Source organism: Myotis nattereri (genome assembly GCF_964212035.1).
Source record: "Myotis nattereri genome assembly, chromosome: 3".
In the NCBI taxonomy this organism is placed as follows: Eukaryota; Metazoa; Chordata; class Mammalia; order Chiroptera; family Vespertilionidae; genus Myotis; species Myotis nattereri.
Window position 1 is genome coordinate 67,887,648 of NC_138077.1, and position 22,666 is coordinate 67,910,313.

The window sequence follows — 22,666 nt, forward strand, 5'->3', positions numbered from 1 at the left end:
TTAAATCCGTTGCACTTTCCATGCATCCTGTGTCTGCCGCCGCGGTGTCACAGACAAGCTCCCTTTTGTTAGCATTGTGTCCCATGGCATAGACCCGAGTCCAAGGCAGACAACAAAGAAATGCAACTCCAAGATCTGGCTTGAAGATTCTACTCCGAAGACGATTTTGACCAAATGATGGAAGTGCTTACCTGGCAGCCATTTTGGGAAAAGCTACAGAATTAAACTTTTTAAAAAATCTGGCGTGCAACAAACATGCATGTTTGTCTATTGTTGGGCCCCACAATGAAAATATCTCTGGTCCTTGTTCCTTTCACTTTTAAGAAGAGGCCAAAACAAAGAGAAAGGAATCAATGCTTTAAAAGTGGGAAACACATTTCTGACACCAACGGCAGTCTGCACTGTTTATCTGAAGAATGAAGTTGACAAATTACCAAGGATAAGCTATGCAAGAACAGCTTGTAGCTGAAATACTTTGGTGATAAATGTCTTACTCTCTCAGGGATGAAGTGGTGACATTCAACATGCCTAGAGAGAACTGGTGCTTGGCCCTTTCTCCCCTCAAAGCCCAAGCTTGATAGTAGAGCCACCGCACAGGGCAGTCTATACCTGCAAGGAGTCATTCTTTTGACCAGGAATGCTTTTCTGGTTCAGTTTTCTCACTGACTCAAACACAACATCCTGGAAGACAACAGGGAACTAGGCCTAGTGGGAGGACACACAATACCCCAATGTATCTTGGAGACTCCATTTCTGTATAACATTCAACATCATAAACCATTGGGGAGATCCTCGCCTCGATCTCATGAAACATGCTTTCTTCCCTTGGACTTAAGTTTTTCAAAAGTCTCACTGGGAAAAATGCAATGAAAAGATCTTCAATTTTATCCAAATGGCCCTGTGAGGAGGGGAAAAAGAAAAAACACCCTCCTTCTCCTTCTATTCACTTCACCATCACTGCCCAGGGGCCATCCTAACAGAAAACCCTTCAGAACTCTAGCCTGGATCAAAAGATTCAATATTAAGATAAATAAAAATTGAATCAGCATTTAGCCAAAGCTCTATCCTCCTGTAGGAGGTCATTCAATTCAATGACAGTCGTGGCAAAGTCCACCAGGTCCACGAAGTCAGACGTGATGATGTTGACACCCATGGTTCCAGGCTTCTGAGTTTTTACCCAGTCCAGGATGACAGGAAGGTTCCTACACAGGGAGAATGTTGTGGGGGAGAGAGGAGAGAGTAGAGTTTAGAAGGACTTCTCCAGTAATAGAAACAAAACATTTCCCTTAATGTAACAAGAGTATACCAATAAAAACTTGAGCACCCAGAATTAGTCCATTTAAGCTTCATATCTCTTTCAGGGACAAAGTGATGTCTAGTCCACTAGAGAATTGTACTTTCAGGGTTTCTGTGCTGGAAGAGGATATTAACCTCAAAGAGATCCATGTGAACAGGACCTTAAAAACTAAATATCAAAAGCTTAATGATTAGTAGGTTATTTTTATCATAAAACTTTTTATCATAAATCACTGAAAGAAATTTACAATAAGCATATCCACCATGTAGGTTTTACTAGTAACATTTTACTATACTTACTTACCACATATCTATCCATGAATCTGTCACTCTATCTTTCCATCAATCTATCTTATATTTTTGACAGATTCCAACTGCTAATGGCTATACCCATTCCCCAAACACCTCAGTATGCATATCGTTAACTAGGGTTCCATATTTGTTTACAAGTTTTCTTTTGACATAAAATTTATATCCAGTAAAGTGCACAAGTCTTAAGTGTATACCAGCTGAGTTTTGACAAATGTATACACAGAACACATACCCATATCAAGGTTTAGAACAGTGATTCCCAAAGTGGGCGCTACCGCCCCCTGGTGGGCGCTGCAGCGATCCAGGGGGGCGGTGATGGCCACAGGTGCATTTGTTTTAACTTTTTTTGTATTACCTTTCTATTCTGAGTTCAATAAATAGTTTCATAATTTCAAACTTCAATGTTTCTAATTTACACCTTTCTTTACTATATTTTACGAAAAAGGTAGAAACATTAATACATATATCTTTCTGTTTAATTGCTATTAAAATTTAAAAAAATTAATTTCCAGGGGGCGCTGAGTAATATTTTTTCTGGAAAGGGGGCGGTAGGCCAAATAAGTTTGGGAACCACTGGTTTAGAACCTTATCAGCACCCCAGAAAGTTCCTGCATGTACCTTCCCCTTCAATTCCTGTCCCCCAGTCCTCCTAGAGGCAACAATTACATTGATTTTTTTCTACCACAGATTAAATTTGGCTGTTCTAGGACTTCTTATGAGGCATGCAACATGTATTCTTGTGTGTGAGGTTCTTTCATTCAACAAATGGTTTTGAAATTCGCCCATGTTGATGAATGCATCAGTACTTTGTTCCTTTTAAACTTAACTGCACAGTATACCGTTGCATGAATATACTTTAATTTTTTTTAATCCTTTTTCCTATCAGTGGATAAACAGGCTGTTTCTAGTTTTTGGATTTTACGAATAAAATTTTAGGTATGGGCATTCTTATACAAGTCTTTTAGTGGACATGTATTTTCACATCTCTTGGGTAAATAACAAGGAGTGAAACTGCTCTATGATGTGGTAGATTTACTTTCAGGTTTATAAGAAACTTCCAGATCTGTTCCCAAAGAGTTGTGGTTCCATTGTACATTCCCATTAACAAAGTATGAGAGTCTGGTTGCTTCACATTCTCTCCAAAATTTGATGCTATCAGTCTTTTTAACTTTTCCATTTAGTGGGTGTGTAAAGATAGCTCATAGGGTTTTAATTGGCATTTTTCTAATCATTACTGATGTTGAGCTGCTTGTCATGTACTTATTGGCCATTTGTGTATTTTCTGTCCAATTTTTTTTTACTTTTTTTCTTTTAGTTATTAAGTTATAAGTTATTTATATATCTGGATACAAGTTTTCTGTCAGATATATTTTTTGATATTTTATCCCTGCCTGAACTTGCCTATTGATTATTTTACTGGAATATTTCGGTGAGCTGAGTTCCTTAATGTGGATGAAGTCTAACATCAATTTTTTTAAATGGTTTCTGTGACCAACCTAAGAAACTTCTGCCTATTCCCAAGTCACAAAGGCATTTTCCTGTTTTCTTCTAAAAACTTATGGTTTTAGCTTTTATGTTTAGATCTTAGATCTGTTTCAGGTTAATTTTCATATATGGTATGAATAGGGGTCAAGGTTCGCCTTTTCCATATGCATATACAGTCATTCCAGCAGCATGTGTGCCTTCGTAATAGACAATGGCTTACTCAGTGTTTCACAAACAACATTCTGTCAGTCTCATTTTATAGTTTGAGGGCTTTCTATGCGATAGAATGTTTTGCCAAAGAAGCTCATAATCTAGTAATATAAACAATGCTGACAATTTAATGTGATACTTTCTATATTAGTGGTAAGTGTAAAATACCATGGGAGGTAGAGAGAAGGGAGCTATGAAGTGCCATCATAGTTCTGCATCATGGTAAAAATAGCTCGCTACATACTCGGTATGTTGAAAACGGTTTAAGGAAGATACAGATTAGGGCTTATATTTTGGTTAAGAAACAAGAGACTAATTAGGAAGAATTTGCTCTAGGCCCAAATGGAAAATAAGTGAAGTTTATTGTCTTAATGGGCCCCTTTCTCTTCTGTGGGGACACTCTCTTGGGTTGTCACTTCCTATCCTTTGCTCCCTCAAAGCTGCCCTCCCTTCTTTGAATACACACCATGACTTCATTCTTCTCCTAGAAGACCTATCAAGGCCGTGGCAGCATTCTGACCCTCTCCTCTTTATTTCCCTCTTGTCATGACAGCTAGAAACAGCCCATGTCTCTTCACTCACTCAGTGGGCGCTACACTTGGCAATGGGCAAAAACACATCTCATAAATTGATTTATATTTTTATATTCTTCGCTAATTCTGATTTAATAGACCACCATCATAGGGGCACTTCCATTTTTTAACTGGGACTCCTGACAACATAATAACCTCAATTTGATCTTAACTGATTCAATTTCTCTGTGCCTCAGTTTCTCCCCCTAAACTTCATATAGTTTTGAGAATTAATTGCATGTAAAGTGGTTAGAACTGTGTTGGGGACATAGTCAAGCACTATCTAAGTGTTCGGTAAAAGAGAAGGAATCATAGATGGTACAGTGTGAGGCAGAGGCATTTGGGTGCTGGGGTAAGAAACTTTCCTAATGTGATTGTCACATCCTGTCACCTACGTGGCAAAATGTTGTGGCCCGAGATTGAAGGGCCCCAAATCCAGTCTGCTCTTAGAGACAAAGACCTGGAATACACAATGGCTCATAGGAGGGCCACAGAAACACTGACACATTCAAGACTTTTTAAGTTCGTGGATGTTTAAGTATGAAATACAGGCGCCATCTTCTGGTTATCCTGGGGAAATGAGACTTGAAGGCTCGGTGGCAACTCCAGCTGACTCCAGCCAGAGCCAAACCTCCAGGGATCCCTGGAACCTGGGCAGAGAAATGGGGGAAAGGCACGCACCTGCAGTCTCAGATGACAACGAGCTCTGTGTCAGCTTCGGGTTGCAGGTGTCAACCAAGGCCAGGGTCAAATAACCAGGGTTATGTACAACGAAAGGGAACTGTAGAATCCACCGTGAGGAGGAGCCACTTTATTTTCTTAACTCCCGACATTTACCAAGATGAGAGGTCAGTGGACAGGCCGAGTCAGGCGCTGCTGACTGTGGGCACCAAACCCCCTGGGCTGCAGGGCAGGAGGCTAGGAACTTCCTTTTGACTTGGAGGCCCCTGCACCGTGAGGCCCCCTGCACCGTGAGGCCCCTGCACTGTGAGGCTCCTGCACCATGTTTCTGGGTCTCCGTACACAGGGAGACATCTGCCTGCCAATAGGATGACGTACCTATTTTGTGCCAGGTGCTGTAGTAGGCATTTTCATGTGAAGACTCTACAATATTATATGGTATTATTCACCCCATTCAACTGGTGAGGAAACCTCAGCAAACTTGCCAAAGCCCTCTCTGTTGTTAAGGGGCTGCATTCGTTTGCTAGGGCTGCCATAAGAAAATGCCACAGACTGGGTGGCATTAAACAACAGAAATTTATGTTCTCATAGTCTGGGGGCTGGAAGTCCAAGGTCAAAGTGTTGGCAGGTTTGGTTTCTTCTACGCCTCTCTCCCTGGCTTGCAGATGGCTCCCTTCTCTCTGTGTCCTCACATGGCCTTTTCCCTCTGCCCACATCCCTGATGTCTCTCCGTGTGTCCAAATTTCCCCTTCTTGTAAAAGCACCAGTCAGATTGAATTAGATCCCACTCTAACTGAACTCATTTTAATTTAATCACCTCTTTATTAAGGCCTGTCTCCAAATATAGTCACACTGTAGCTACTGGGGCTTCAGCACTGACTTTTCAGGGAACATGATTCAGGACGTAGAGGGACCAAGTCAGGCTTGAACCTCAGGCCTCTGCTTTCAGCCCTTGTTCCCATCCACGTCCACAGTCCCATGGCTGTTCTGTCCTCAGGCATAGGCAAGAATTCCTTTCAGTTCATTTTGGTGGAAGTGCAAGGTGTCTAACTATCTAGGGAAAACTATCATAGAAATTCAGTTGGAATTCTATTCTTAGCTTCCTTTTAGAGTAATGAACCAAGGAAATGGGATCTTGGGTCTGAAATTCACTTAACAGTCCGGGGTGGGGGGACAGTTAACTCTCTGCTGAGAATACCACCTCTACACTTGTAGGACAATCTTTCACTGTCTGAATTCTGATGCTCACCACCTGGAACTCAAGAACCAAAGCAGAAAGATGCCTTGTCACCTTTCTCCTGGCTAAGCTGATGGCCAGCGCCGGGACCAGTCTGACATACTCCTGTGTGCCTTAGTCAGGACTGACTTTCCGGTGTTGCAGTCAGGGGCAGGCTCTGGGCCACCTGCTTCTTTCCTAGGCTTGTCCCGCAGCCCAGAGGAAATGCCAGCCGCAGGTCGTGCTGGTGTGAGGGGACCAACGCTTGACCACAGCTGAACTTCCTCCTTCAGATGATGTGGAGCCTAGGAATGCAGGGTGTATCCCTGCAATATTCTTGTGACCAGATGGAGTCGAGATGCCCGAGTCTGTTTCCGTCTCGGAGACATCTGCTTGCCACCAGCAGGCAAGGGCTCTGGCATGCCAGGGTGCCTTGGCTTTGGGCACCGGCTGCCATCGTTAGCACTAAGTCACAGAGCCGTGTGCTTCATTTGAAGCCAGATTAAAACTCTAGGAATTTATGAATATGAAAAGCATTGTGACTCTGTGGGTTGGTAGTTGTAACCAGTAAGATCTGATCATATTCAGGTGCTGCTAGTAAGACAATCACAGGCCAGTGGGGCAGAAAAGAACGGGGCTCTGAAACATCTACCTCAAGTCAGTGCTGAACACTGAAAAGGGCTACAGTCCAGCAATACGCAGTCCCCATTTGAGACATATCATTGCCGCTTACTAGCTACGTGGGTCCTGGCCATGGCAGCTTACTGAGCCCCACCTGAAATGGGGATGATCGTGTGCCCCAGACAATGTGCCCTCATAGAGGCTGGTTGGATTTAATAGTGAAACAAAGTCATCTGCAAGAGGGTACTGTACATTCAGAACACAGTATACAAAGGTAACCTGTCCTTATTTTTAAATATGCCCTCTCCTCATTAGTACAGCTCTCCGCACAGATGTTTATAATAGTGATTTTCATGTTGTTTGATAGAAATGTGTATGTTTATTTGTTCCAATGGACTGTAAGTTCCGCGAGGGCAGAGACTGCATTATTCATCTGGTATCTGTGGACCTAGCTGCTCCTAGGTTCTCCGTCATTGTTAAATGAACAAATAAATAAATAAATAAATAAGTAATGTTAGTCTACAAATTTATCAAAGGCATGGGGGAAATGGTATGGATAAGTGAAAATATATTATAGAAAAGAAAGTTCATAACTCTGGATCTTTCAGAGATATACTGCTAGTTTATGATATGCTCTTTTCCAAATTCAGCACAAGCAATTCAGTCCAGACTCAGTAGAGACCCACAAAAAGGGTTTTCTGGTACTGTTCATGGCCATGTCACCAGGAGCTGCCACCGAGAAAGAGAAGTCCCAGTGTTTCTCACTACCCACACTCCTGCCAGGTGAACTCTTGCTACCTGAAGGCATGCTATCCAGACTCAGAGCCAAACAGGCAAATAGGAACATGCTTCTGGATGAATCTTTTACTGTCTGAATTCTGAAGCTCACCACCTGGAACTCCAGAACCAAAGTGATTTTTGCAAATATCCCTGGTAACCCAAGCAAATTAGATTCCTCAGCTTGGATTGAAAAGGATACCCTACATCCAAATATATTTATAACAGTCTCTTCATACATACACATATACATGTATATAGACATACACACATGCATATATATATATATATATATATGATCCTTTTTTTTCCTTCCAAATATATTTTTATTGATTTCAGGGAGGAAGAGAAGAGAGAGAGACAGAAACATTAATGATGAGAGAGAATCATTGTTCGGCTGCTTCCTGCATGCCCCTTACTGGGAATTGTGTCTGAAATTCGGGGATGTGCCCTGACCAGGAATTGAACCATGACCTCCTGGTTCATAGGTGGATGTTCAACCACTGTGCAACACCAGCCAGAAAGCAACCTTTTTCTTGAAACACTTATTATCTATTGGTGTCCAGCACAAAGAACATAATCTAATACAAAATTTCTGGAGATTCTCCTGCCTAATGGCACAGTCAGGATTGAGTCTGCTCTGTGGAAGCATTTAAAGCTATAGCATGGTTGGTGGCACCCTAAGCCGCTTCTTAGGACTCACTGTCACTGTGGAAGGGGAAGGACATCCCAAATCTTTGAAGGGTTATCTCTGAATCCCTAGCACCTAGCACAGAAGTCACATTTAATGCTTCATAAGTGAATACTTGGGACAGCTAAGAGGACAGTGGCAAGCACAGGATGCACCCCGTGCTAGAGGTGAACAGGCTGGTGTTGGCTTCAAGGGCTATACTTTAGCATCAACACTTAGAACGTATTTATGGTGTAATGTGTACATTTTAATAAAGTATTTAGAACTCCTATGGACTCAGTTAATGCAAGCTACCTCAAGTGAACAGCTTTTTCAAATAAGGTATTTTCTCTTGCAGTATTTTAAATCTTCAAACTGTATGGTTTTACTGCTGTTTATTCAGAAGAGAATAAAAATACATTAAAAAAAATAACTTTACTCTGGAGATGGGAGCAAATTCTTACCTGTGAACCAGTGTGTTCTTGAGGCCACCGACCAGGCCTCGGGCGATGGTCTTTGCTCTGGGGGTGAGAATCGCTTGAGAGACATGGAAGGAGCCACGTGGGGCCCGCTCACTCAGAGTGGTCTCCAAGAAGAGGATTAGTTTGCGCACACTGGTGGTATTTGCCCAGGGTGCTGGGATCTTCTTTCCAGGCCACAAGAAGGGGTATTGCTTGTAGAAGGGGCAGTGATAGAAAATAAGAACCTGAGATGTCCAAAACAGAAAAAGTAAAGCAAGTCATGAACAAACTGAGTATCAACTCCTTGGCTTGACGCAATTGCTAGGAGGAAAGGCAAACAAATATAAACACATGGAAATTCAAGAATTGATATATATATATATTTAGAAAAGTTAATATGCAAGGATTTAAGCATTTGCATAAGTCTGAGTTAAAGATTCTTTTTTTAAATTTTGTTTTATTGCTTAAAGTATTACAAAGAGGATTATATATGTCTCCTTTTTTCCCCCCCTTGACATTTCCCCTGCCTCTCCTACACCCCAGTGTCTTGTGTCCATTGGTTATGCTCATATGCATAACCTTTGGTTGATCTCTTACCACACCCCCCCCCTCCCCCCACCTCTCCCTGGGCTTTCCGCTGTAGTTTGACAGTCTGTTCGATGCTGCTCTGCCTCTTCTTAACTTTATTTTTGTTAGCATTTTGAAAGTATGGTAAAACCGTGAACCCCTTCTCAGGCTATGATTTAAATGAATGCATAAAATAAAATAGACAGGATTACAAAAGAAATCAATAAGATGGAAATAGAGCTACGAATATATTAATTGAATTTGTAATAAACTGATGTATGTGTTTCATAATAAATATATTAAATAAAAATATTTTATGGTAAGTACAAGGTCCATAATTTTGAATTAATGATGAGTATAAATGATATTTCAAGATATCTGCAATAGCTGATGTGTGATATGGAGATATATGTGATTTCTATAGGGATAAAGTCATAGTTACAGGGCCAATACTTCTGAGGGTGACTGCATCCATAATCTATGGGTATATACTTTTCAGTTAAATTCACAGACTTCTTATATTCCTCACACCAGGCGAAGAACCCCTGAAACTACAAGTCATGACTCAAATGCTCATGAAATTGGCACTGAGCTCTAGGACAGGGGTGGGCAACCCCTGGCACGCATGCCAAACATGGCACGCCAGTAACTTTTGCTGGCATGCGAAACCCTCTCTTATAATCTTCCATTTACAATTTTTTTCTTAATATCGACTTTTTAATTTTTCAGATAAATTCAGTGTAGGTGCATCTTAGATAAATAAATAATTTTACATAACAAGTTATCTTAAAGACCATAGACATGGATTGACGAGAGAGGGGAAGAGCAATTTCTATGCCTCTGCCTTAACTCTCCCTGCCTTCCTAGATCTGACCAGTGTTTTGTTTCATCCACATACACTTGTGAATCTTTATTCTCAGTGATGAATTTTGTTAAGTCTCGTAATAGGAGTAGCCTGACAGATGAAAGTAGTAGCTTGTGCGTATCTCTGAAGGTCACGAAATATAAACCTGATGTAAAATCTCTGTCATCAGTGATGCAGCAGCAAAAGTCCCACTGATAATATCAAATGGAGCCATAAAGTTTTCTGTCGGACTATCAGTGTACATGCATACATTAAAAAATAAATGTATTTTTCATCATCATATACTGTTTTTTTCGCTCAAATGAATTTTATTATTTCTTCAAGGTTCTTCACATACGTACACCTTAAGAGATATCAAGTAGGCGTAACATGTTCTCAAAAAATTAGGGTTGGCAAGCAGAAGAATTTTGAGTCAGAGATTTTGTTGGTTTTGGCATGCAATTACAAAAAGGTTGCCCACCCCTGCTCTAGGAGTTGCGATCAACACAGTGAACTTGTGGGTACTGATTCTGAATGAACTATCCCTTCCCAGGAGGGAGCAGGAACGTACCCTAGGCAGGGAAGAAGACTTCTGGGAGGTGCAGGTCTCCAGTGGGACCTCTTAGGATGGTGGTGATTTGGAAATAATTAGCAAGCCACATCTACAGCATTAATTAGTTTCTGAGACGCAGCTGAGGGACAGGGAGTTGCTATTTTGGTTGTCCCAATTCAGAGCTCTGCTGCTTAGGTTTCTAGAAGTAACATATTCTCCCCCCTCAGGGCACAGTGATCTCTGCTTGGAGGAACGCAGCGTGCTGTTTACACTCCTTGGACTGCAATCCTGGGGTAGCTGGACGGAGAGCATAATCCTCCAGGCACCCACAAAGGACTCTGAATGTGTGTTTTGTTTCCTGTGAGCCTTTATCTCTTAACCATGGTGCCTGGCTAACTGCTCCTGGAGGCCTACAGTAGGAGTGCCAGGCCCAGAGCCCTGAACGGGCTAATGGCTGTTCTTGTTTGTAATGGTTTTGAGTAATGTCTGACTGACTGCTAATGCTGTCTGTGGTAAACACATGTGCTAATGAGGTTAATCACAGGCTCACTGTAAGCAGATTGTCTGGGAGATCGGGAGGATTTCCTGCTGGCGGGGTAATTAGCTGGTTTGGAAGGCTGGGGTCTCCAATGTCCCTGAGTGAGGAAAGCTGGCCCATGGAACGGGCTGCGGGAGAGGCGGGCTGTGTGACCCTTGGACAGGGCCCTTCTGATCACTGACCAGGCTGCCTGCCCCTGGAAGGAATGCCAGGGAATGAGAGGACAGTGCTGCTCTTTCCTTAGCCTTTGTAAAAGATGCAAAAAGTACCAATTACATGAAAGGGATTTTATGCCTTTCCTCAAGAGCCTTTGTGAGTGATTTGATCCTAAAGGTTCCAGGAGAATTTCTATTTACAGTAGGAGGTGGGACTAGCACACCAACTTTTATTCTACAGATTTTCAGGGGCAGTAACTCTTGTCCAGGGCCTGTGTTTGTATCAGCCTCCCCCCTCACTCTGCTGTATTTTTCTCTGAGATACTCTCCCCATCCAGCTCAGCAATTATATTTAGTTTTTCTCTTGAGATTCAGATTTAAAATATCATTTCCTTTGAGAATTATTCCTTCATTGACCTCCTCTTATTCTGATCGGTCCTTTCTGAGGCCCCTGGGATATGGATGTATACTATGTACTATTTTTCAATCGATTGGTTACAAAAACCCCATTCTTCGTATAGTACATTTGAGGCCATTTTATCTTGTAATTGTATGGCAGTTGCTTTGTATTTTGCTAGTGTTATGTATTCTTACTTTCTCAGTAAGATTCTAAATACTGCCAATCTGTAGATTAAATTTTCGAGTTCATTATACCCTGAAAACTCATAGCCACTCATGTACAAATATATATCTGTGAGCGGTGATGTAACTGCTTATGAGTAAATGAAATGTGACTGAATGGTGATACACTTCTTGCTATTAAATTGTAGTAATAAAATACTCAGGGGCTTACATGCAAGGCAGCTCATTACATAATGAATATTTAAAGCTTAACCACCAGTAGGGGACTGCCCAACAGGGAGGGATGACTGATGGCTCTGCTGTCTCATTTTGCTTTCAAGGAGAAACCTGTCAGGGAAAACTTTGGAAAGGAAGGGGGACAGGGACAGTCTAGAATTCAAATTGATGACACTCTCCCTTTCCCTGAGATGCCATCCCAGGGTCTTTAGGCATCTCTGTAGTGGAGGATACAGATTAGCCCGTACTTAACAACTCTGATAGATCATCACGGTGTTGCTAGACGGTCACTGTCCACACCATTCATTACTCCTGAAGACACCTGTTACTACTACAGATTCCATAACAGTTTAGTGTGTGTGGTGTGGCATCAATAAAAAGAGTGTTTAATTAGCATAGTCTATGACACCAGTTGTGAAAATCACCAAGATGTGTGAGCATTCCTGGGAGCCCGGGAGCCTGAAAAGCGGAGGGAACTCTGGGGAGCCTGTAGTGGATTCCTGGCTCCTGTCACTCACTAACATGTTCTCCTGGGCAGCTTGCTTAATCTCACCATGCCTCAGTTTTCTCACCTGTAAAGAGAGAATAATAACAAAATACCTATCTCATACTGTAGTTGAAATGATAAATGAGTTAATATATGTACTTTGCACATTGTAAAGGCTCACTAAATGTTAGCTGTTCCTGTTGTTGCTATTCCTATCTATATATATAAAAGGCTAAGCAACTCTCTGAACGATAGCTATGACATGCACTGAACACCAGGGGGAAGATGCTCAATGCAGGAGCTGCTGAGCTGCGGTGACTTGGCAGCAGCGGTTCTCATGTGATGCACCTGGAACCAGAGAGGAGGGAGCCTGATTCTGAGGTGCGTCACCTGAGAACCACCCTCGCACAATCTGGGACCCCTCAGGGGATGTGGGAGAGCCAGTTTTGGCCCGATCCCCGCAGGCCAGGTCAAGGGACCCCACCTGCTGAAGGGACCTGGCTCACTCCACAGATGACCTTCAAGCCACAGCCCTGCCCCAGGTGCAGCTGGCCAGGGAGGGACCACAGGAGGTTGGCTCCAGGGCGTGTCTGGCCTGTCTCGCCCAGTCCTGCCCTGCTGGCTACCTTCTAATTAATTTCCTTTCAATGTGCACAAATCCTTGCACTGGGGCACCAGTTATTTAATATTGTAAGAGAGAGACTCCACAGGGGTAAAAAAAAAATCTCTCCAAATGAGACTTGTGAGTCTAAATGTATATAAACTCAGGTTTGGAGGAAGGGGTGTGGCAAATAGTTGGCAAACCATCACTTACACATGTTTTTCTGAGGAAAAATAGCTTAGATAAATTTAACAGATACTAAGACTTAACTCATTAGCCTTTGTGAGTCTAAGGACTTAAGCGCTTTTATGAGTGTATAAAACAATCCAGTGTTTCCAATTACTCAGGTCAAACCTGGGAGTTATCCTAGAACCTCACTTCCTTTCACACCCTGAACCTCAACCATTAGGCAACCCTGTTGGCTCCCCCTTCTGATAGGTTCAGAATCTGACCACTTCCCAAGAACAGTCTCCTCCCTGGTTTCCCCTCTTCGTCCCCTCCCCCTATTCCTGGTCTCTTCCTGGTAACCAGAGGGAGAGACCATTACCACTAAGTCAGACACCTTCACTCAGAGTACAAGCCCAGTCCTTACAGCGCCACAGGCCCACATACTCAGCCATTCTTCCTCTGACCTCCTCCATGCCAGGCTCTGCTCTCCAGTGCCCCCTGCTTTTCTTCAAAGATGTTGGCACACTCCTGCTGAGGGCTCTGCCAGGGCTGCTCCTCTCCTGGGAAAGCTCTTCCTCCAATGTCCATGTGACTAACTCCCTCCCATGCCATCTTGCAATGAGGGCTGCCCTGACAGACCTATTTAAAACTGTGACCAACTCTCCAGCCCACAGAACCCTGGCTCCCCTCACCAGCTCACCTTTCTTCTTCATGGCTCTTACCACTCTCTGCATTATATGGAATGTGTTTATTATGTTTACTATCTATGAACTGTCTCCCTCCACCTGAATGAAAGTTCCATTAAGGGGCAAGGATCCTTGTTTCATTTACTAATTTATCTCAAGTGCTTAGACTGGTGTTCACTTAGCACATACTTGGTGTTCAAAACGTATTTGCAAGTGAATAATCTTTAATAGATTTTTAATTAAAAGCTCTTCCATAAGTTAATAACTGCCTCTTTAAGATGTTTTGGTTAATGTATCTGAGCAAGTGAGCAATTATGAATCAAAAGTACTTTTTTTTTTCTTTTTAAAGAGAGTCTAAATTGGAAGCTGACCATTCTGGGAGCTCTTGTTTCCCACTATCTACTATTTTTGGGGGATCAGAGCAGAATATATCTGAGGCCCACATTCCTTTTCTTGGGTATATGCCTCCTGGGTCTAGGTTTGGGGACTCTTCTCAGCATAAGCAACTGGGGATTAGTCTCCAAGCCTGAATCCCTCCCAGGGCTCTTCCTTTCTTAGTTCTTTCCCACTATGACCCAAATTCTGTGAAGATGGCCTTTTAAAATATTAACACACCTGAAATGATCACTTCACATGCCTTTGTCAGCTGATGTTTTTACTTATCAATCAGTACTTGGCAGGAATGATATGACATTGAGTTGAAGGCAGGATGGAAGGGACTGCCCCAAGGGGAAACAGGGGGGTTAAAAGTGGACTTTATGGGAGAAAGTAAAATGGTATGACCAACTGGTTCATTTCACAACTTTGCTAGGGCTGGTTCTGGCCAGGCCATTCAAAGTCAATTTAGATGCCAAACAGGTTGCCATAAAGTTTTAAATATTTGGTAGGTGTTCATCCCTGCCAGGGAAGCCCTTGAAGCTATCCTGGAGCCCAGGAGCTTGTGTGAGTATATTTAATATTCCAAACCATCTATGCCTTCTAGACTAAGAGCCCTGCAATGAGCCGTCTTACAGCTGGCGATACAGAAGAGGCAGAAACAGTCCTGTTCTCTCATCTTGGTTCTCCTACCTGGCACTTCTTCTCCCACAGGATCTGCAGGGTCAGACTCTCCACATTGCAGGCCGAGCACAGCTTGTTTCCAAAGGCCTCCTGCATCCGGTGAACCAGATATTTGTGATGGGCCTCATCCATGGCGTAGAAGTGGTTGAAATCCAGGAAGACAATCTCTCGGGGGTGCTGTGTAAGAAACGAGTCAATCTCCATCAGCCCATCCCAGACCTTGATGCCAAAAAGTCCGTGGATGAAGTAGATCTCCTGGTCGGTATCCCCTGGCTTGGATGACACACGCAGGTCAAAGTAGCGGATCCCAGCCTCGAGCTGCTCTCGGAAGGTCAGGTTCTGAGTCACAGACCATTTCTTCATTAGCTTCTTCACCAAGGAGATCCGGGCAAGGCGCATGACAGCTCGGGTTTGGTCAGGCCCCACTGGGGATTTCTCATCTACCCAGTAGCTGAACGAATCATGGGAGCCTACACAGAGGAATAAAGGTGAGGAAAACAGTTGAGACTGGACCTGGCAAAAAATATGCCAATTGGTAGGAAAACAAACAAAAATTAGGAGACAAATACACACCAAAAAATTGTAAACAAATAATTGCAAATTTTTTCATGCTTTCTAGGAATGAAATAAGCACAAATAAAAGTCATGCCGCATTTAGCAGCTTGTTAAGCCTGGCGTAAAACTGTAATCCTCATATATTGCTAGTGTAAGGTAAATGAATAAATACCTGTTTGGAAAGCTATTTAGAAATATGCTTGGAAAGAGGAGCTTGAAAATAATCATAGCACTTGATCTAGTAATTTCATTTCAGGAGAGCTATTTTGAGGAAATAAACTAATTTTGGAAAAACAAATGTGTGCTGGAGAATATTCATAACAGAGACAAACTGGAGGTGGCTTGAGTGTCCCTCACAGAGGAGTGCTTAATGGTAGCATACCAACGTCATTCACATAGCCATTGAAACAGAGGGTATGAAAACTCGATGTCCATCTCAGCAATGCTGGGATAGGCATCTAAATTCTAGGAAAGGCAGAATTGCTTAAAAATTCCGACTATTTTTTGTGCTTTTGTAAATACTATTTTACTATTGTAAAACAAGTCCGTAGGGGACATCTTATCGAGGCTGCCGTGGTAGCAGCTGCTCTTCAAGTTCACTATGCCACTCAAGGACAACAACACGAAGAAAGATATTGAAAAGTTGGCAAAGAAGGACAAAGACCCAGTGAACAAATCTGGGGGCAAGAACAAAAGAAGACGTGGTCCAAAGGCACAGTTCGGGACAAGCTCAATAACCTAGTCTTGTTTGACGAAGCAACATATGACAAACTCGGTAAGGAAGTTCCCAACTATAAGCTTATAGCCAGCTGCTGTCTCTGAGAGACTGCATATCCGTGGTGCGTGGGCCAGGGCAGCCCTTGAGGAGCTCCATAGCAAAGGACTTATTAAACTAGCTGCAAAGCACAGAGCTCAAGTAATTTACACCAGAAACACCAAGGGTGGGGATGTCCTAGCTGCTGGTGAAGATGCATGAGCAACAGGTCCCACCAGCTATACATTTTGAGAAATAAAACTTTATTAAATAAAAAGTCCATAGGAATGATTTCTTGACAGATGAGATAAACATTCTGCAAAGTTCAACATGGGTTAGTTATATGGCTTCATTTCAACTCATCTATTAATGAGCCGAATCTGCTATTCAATGATCAAAAGCATGTTCCAATCCTCTGCCTGAGATGATCTTATTGTTATAAAGCATAAGTGACCATGATAGACACATTTCTAACTTTAGTGAGGAAATATTTCTAAGGTGAAAATTATCTTTAACAAATTAAAATGCTTATTTCACACTAGTTGATTATGTTACCGGTTTTACTAAGCCTCAAAGTATGCATTTCATATATAATATGTAGAACTTGCCCTGGCCACTGTTGCTCAGTGGTTAGAGTGTCGGCCTGTGGACTGAAGGGTAGTAGGTTCAATTCCTGGTCCCAGTTGAGGCACGTATGGGAGGCAACCAGTTGATGTGTCTCTCTTACATCAATGCTTCCCTCTCTCCCTCTTTCCCCCTTCTTTCTCACCCAAACCCCCACAAAAAAAGAAAAAAAATATATAGAGAACTTTACAAAACTTTACTGTTTCTGCTTTATTATTTCAATTTTCTTGAAAATAAATCATTCTGGGATGGCTTTATCTTCTACTATTTTATCTTCTCAGAAATAAAGTGAAAAAGGAAAAAAAAAAAAAAGGTGACAAGCAATGCTTTATTTTTATGTAGTTTCCAGAACATGGAGAATATCCAGTAACTATTAAGAAAAAATATATTTACCAATCATTAGGCAAAACCAATTTTGCAAGCAACAAAATTACTAGCATATTTCAGGTAAAAAAAAAAATGCTGTTACTACTAGAAATGTGGAGCAAGCCCCCCCTGGATTTCCCATATTGGTTGTTTCTGTTCATGACACTCGCTGGATACCTGCCTAATGCTCTGCTTCCTTTGGCTGTTCTTTGGCTGTAAAAAAACGGGAAATCTTTATACCTCCTCATTGAGAGATTTATTATGAATACATTACATACACACGATGAACAGCCCACTCTCTCTTCTCTTTAAATCATCTTAGCAGCCCAGCTGTTTAGGACTGTGTGCAATGCAATGCCAGGGAGGGTATCAGGGAACAGCCATTATCCAAGCGAGGGAGGAGAGACAGATCCCCTCTGGAATTGTCTTGTTGCTGCTGAGCCAGTTTCGTTTCCAGAGGGAGATGTGCTAACAACTCCAACACTGTTCTCCTAAGCTGAGGATTGTGCAGCAATGTGACAGCGATGGGGCCTCAGGGACCACTTCTGTATGCACAGGGACACACACGGTGCCCAGACTGTCCCACAGAAGAGGGAGGGCCTGCATATGCACTGGGAACACAGAGTCTCTCTTTATCTCTCTGCTCCCTTTTCCATTTCCTCTCTTCCTTTCTGACATCCTGTGTCCAGAGCCACCCGCTCCCTCCCCTTGACGGGAAAGGACAGGACAATGGAGCAGACTGTTCGCTGCATGTTTCACAGTAGTTGTCCTACCCAGGCCCACAGCCGTCAAAACCAGCCATCATCTCTGACTACTGCCAATGCTTTTGACTGTCTACTTATTTTTCCCCCCAGGTAGCTTTTTGCCTCACATAGAGTGAAATAAATTGGTACTTAATTCTATTTAACTATTTCTGCTTTTTTTTTGAAAAACAGGATAAAAATGTCTTCCCCCCTCCTGCACACAGAATATTTACAAAGTATGCAATCTGCAGATCAAAGTGATGAAAAAGCTAAGAACCATATGATTTCATGCATATGTGGGATATAAAACTGAAACTTGTGAACACAAACAGCAGTGTGGTAGCTGCCAGAGGAAATGGCATGGGTAGTGAAGGGGGTTCTAACATATGGTGATGATAGAAGATCTGACTTTGGGTAGTGGGCACACAGTGCAACATATGGATCTTGTAACAGAAATCCATACCTGAAACATATCTATATATCTATATCTATATCTATATCTATATCTATATCTATATCTATATCTATCTATATATGCCAAGCTACCAGAACGACGAAACAACCGAAACGACAGGAGCGACTGGTCGCTATGACACGCACTGTGGCAGCCAACCGGCCCGATCTGGGCCCCGATTGCCCCCCCCCCCCAAACCTCCCTCAGCCCCTCACCCTGGCCAGCCCAGCCTGACAAAATTCATGCACCGGGCCTCTAGTAAGATCATATTAACCAATGGCACCCCGATAAATTTAACAAAAAAAAGAATGTCTATAGCAAGGGTTCCTTTTCGCTCTGTCTGCAATGTGTGGATTCAATTCATGCATTCCCAGAAGAGGAAAAGAAAAAAGCCTGCTCCACTGGTCTTCCTTTATTCTCTAAGAGAATGGCTGTCTGGGTTGTTAGAGGGGCAGCTTCATGATTTCTCATTTGTTTTCTGATAAGGTTAGAAAACAGCTAAGGACCTCTTCCTGCTGTGATTTCTGCCACAGGGATGCCTATCCATCTTCACTCCTCCCTCTCTATGGCTCCTTCATCTCTGTCCAAAATAGATTTATGTGGTGCCCTTCATCTTAAGAACAGAACAAAGCCCTTTCCCAAACATGCCTTATGCCTTCAGGCAACTGTCTCCTCTTCCTCATTCTCAGATTCTTGAAAGCCAATCCTGCTGCTTCGTCACCTATGATCTACTCCCTTCTTCCCATAGAAGGATAGGCCACCTCTTATCCTCCTATTGCTAACTTTGATCCCTATTACCTTCAAATCAACAACTCCAAATAGGCTTTATTCTTGCTGGCTTCTCTGAGAGTTTGCTAAGTCAGCTTTTTTTCTGCAAGCTTCCATTCCCTTGTCTTCCATGATGCATAATTCAAGGCATTCCCATCCTCCTGTTATCACTCTCTTTCTGTCTCCTTTGCTGGCTCCTCATCTTCCTTCTTGTCCCCAAATTTAAATGTGTTCCAAGGATCTCTATTATCTGCCTTTCCGCACCTTTTCATTCACTCCCCTAGTTTACACAGTTCCATTGCACAGATGACACCAAAAGCTCATCTCTAGACTAGATTCTTCTAAGTTCCACATTTGCTTCCAACTTCCTGCTTTGGTCTTCCACCTGATGGTCTCCTCACACAATAAATTACACATTTTGAAAGCCCAGCCACTCAGGCTGTCCCTTCGCCCAAAGTGCCGCTATTGAATTTCTGCCAATACTTCACTCAGTCACTCAGATTGAAACATTGAATTCAGTTTAAATTTTTCCTTCTCTCTCCCCCTCTGCATCCAATCAGTTACCAAAACTCTGCATTTTACTCTTGCAAAATACATCAAACCAGTCTCTTCCTTTAAACTTCAATTGCCACCCTCTTGTTCACACATTCATTACCCTGATATAATCAGGACCAAAAGAACCCTGATTTTATCTTTTCACTCCAGCCTCAATTCATTCATATCCAGAAGTTACATCATCTCAAGATACTTCTGATTATGTCATTTTCCTCCTCCCGTCTCCCTCCCAAACTAGTTTAGGACTCTCTCCAGTGTGGCTCCAGTGCATGGTTTCAGGCTCCTTTCTGTCAAGACCCATACACGGAGCCTGGCATATGTTGGTGTGCAATATATACTGATAGGCAGGCCACTTCCTTGACTCTGTCCACTTTCTTTTACTGACTTCCATAAATATTCTCCTATCCCAATTCTGTCCACATCTTCTCCTCAGGATTTATAACCCGTATCAAGTAAGTTGCTTACTGCACCTGTTTTCTCATCTGTAAAATGAGCTCGACAGTGCCTACTCAAAAACTGTGAGTATGAGAATGTACGCAAAGTGCTTGGGACAATACCGACACACAGTAAGCACTGAACTATTGTTACTGTTATTGTTGGTCATCTGTTAGTTAGAAACTAGAGAGAGGAAGGGTGATTGACTGAAATCCTTATCTTAAATACTTAGGGTCTGGAGGATTTTCTCTCCTGAAGTACTGTTCCTCTCCATCTTATTGGTTGATGTGACATGGAAATGATAGCTTAGCCTCTACCTTGTTGACTGTAGCTGCCACTCACTCTCTTGATCATAGCCTGACCTTTATCATCACCCACTTCTAAAATCTTAACATTCAATATTCTACTTTCTGATCACAACTTACTTTTCTTCTGCCTCATTGTGACCTGATCCCTAATTCCCCCTGTTCTGAGAGCCCAGGTTGTTGTCATTTGCCACTTTTACCTACAGAATTACCAGTATTATAACTATCTGAAAACTGTTAGGATCACTGCTGAGGTCTGTTGTCTGTCTGTACATTCAGGCATGGGCACAGCCCCAAAATGTACATGGAAATATTAACATGATTCTTTCAACAAACTTTTTGACTAACAACAAATGTTTTCTCTTCTCCATTATTTCTCATTTATAGAGTGGACTCAATAGGCACATACCTCGGTTGCAGGCTCCCAGCTCTGATCAGGGGCATGCAGGAGGCAACCAATCGATGTGCCTCTCTCTCATCACTGTTTCTCTCTGTCTCCCCCTCTTCCTTCCACTCTCTCTAAAAATCAATGGAAAAATATGCTTGGGTGAGGATTAAAAATAAATAGACAATAAATAAACAAAACAAAAATAATTTAAACTACATGCCCTGAAATAATAGATTACATTACAATACAATACAATAGCATGTCAGATTATGTGATGACCATACTTATAGCTATGGAGGGAAGAATGAAATAAGAGTTAAGTGAAGAATATGAGAAAGTGAGAGAAACTTCTTCATCACACCTCTAGGTGGCATCAGGAAGGCTGGGATGATGACCCTGAGTCAAAGAATCTCTGATGCCACATATTTAAAAAAATCTCTCTTTCACCTCCCTTAGGTACTACTCTGTTTTTGGGGACCCCTTCTAACTCTGAAGCCCATTAGCCCCTTGAAGACCATTCACTTAAGTCCACCTCCAGTTCTGTGTTTATTCAACCACTCAAACATTCAAAGGCTCAGTGCCTCTAGGTTATGTATTCTCAATGAGGTGACAAAAATTGGTTCTTGGGGGGGATGAAAAAAAATCTTATTTTTTTATGTATAAAACACACACATATACATATATGATATATATACACAGGGTGGGACAAAAGTAAGTTTATAGTTGTTCCTATGGAAAATAATATAATAATTAATAAGTAATACAAGAATAAACTCTGAGTTTCACGTACTCACAACTGTAAACCTACTTTTCTACCACCATGTAATACACTCTCTCACACACAAACCCACACATAGTAAACGGGCTAAAAAAGATTCCCTAATGAGGTGATAAAGAACAAAATGCTGAGAATATTGCTTTAGACTGAGCTCCCTGGTAGCCAAATGGACGTCTGATTTGTCAACTCAGGTGAGCACTTAGAACAGTTTCTGGGCAACAGAATGAGCTCAAGCATATTGTTATTAATATTATTTCATTATTAAAAAAATATATCATCTACTTGGATGCTACTATCTGAGAAACAAATAATTCTGGTTTTGTTTTTTTTTTAATAATGTTGTGAAACCTCAAATATTTAGATTCAGGTATCTGCTGTGGCAGTTAATAGGAGAAAATGAAGTCTTCAATTTAAATGACTTATTTTAGGTTACCACCAGAATTAATATCAAAAGGAGAAAATTCAGATCATAGTATTATACAATTTGTATAAATTAGCAGTAAAAGTAAAATTATAAATTACTTCTAGTCTGGTCCTATGTCAATAATTTAGGAGTAAATAAGTATAGTAATTACATGATTTGAAAGGATAGGAAGGAAAATTCTAAGAATGTCCTTAATTTTTAATTTTTACATCAAAGAATTAGACATTTTCATGTGATTTATAAGAAAATCAATTGCACAAAAATAAATCCAATCTAGTGCTAAAAGCATGTTGCATATTTTTAGAAATTGAAAAGCTATTATACATTATTTAAAATAGAAAAAACCCCACAGTAATACCTTCCAAATCCATCAAAAAAACCATATTGGTTTTCATAAATATCACTAAAGCACTCAAACACCCACTAAAAAAACTTTCCAAAATTATAAAGTATTTTAAACACCAAAACCCAGAATCAACAATATTTTCAGAAGTTTTTTTTCTGTATTTTCTTACATGTTAAAAATATTAATGCATAGTTCTTAGGGATATAAACATGGCCAGGTTTGTGTTAGTTCACCTCTCTCACCATGTGGAGGCAGGCAAAGGCAGATCTCAGGGCACCTTGGGACTTGTGATTACCTGCCCTTGAACCTGGTGCTTGTAAAAGCTAGCCTTAGTGTCAGTTTAGTCCTTCCTGCACACACCCAGGCCCAGCAGAGGCAGCCACAAACTGTGGCTCACTTTGTAACTCCAAAGAG

The 22,666-nt window shown here is 41.7% G+C and overlaps 1 protein-coding gene and 1 pseudogene across 2 annotated transcripts in view; one reads left to right on the forward strand and one right to left on the reverse strand.

Annotated features, from left to right (window-relative positions):
- Nucleotides 1-344: 344 nt before the first annotated feature.
- Nucleotides 345-22,666, reverse strand: part of PLCXD2 (phosphatidylinositol specific phospholipase C X domain containing 2) — a gene marked incomplete at its 5' end in the record, with an annotated part of 55,249 nt that continues 32,927 nt past the window's right edge. Inside the window, 3 exons of the mRNA XM_081086694.1 lie at nt 345-1,202; nt 8,305-8,546; nt 14,767-15,227. Coding sequence (XP_080942820.1) covers nt 1,043-1,202; nt 8,305-8,546; nt 14,767-15,227 — 863 coding nt within the window. The 3' untranslated portion in view covers nt 345-1,042. The remainder of the gene's footprint in view (nt 1,203-8,304; nt 8,547-14,766; nt 15,228-22,666) is intronic.
- Nucleotides 15,914-16,288, forward strand: LOC308515978 (small ribosomal subunit protein eS25-like; annotated as a pseudogene). Its single transcript has one exon. The product of its transcript is annotated as a small ribosomal subunit protein eS25-like (transcript).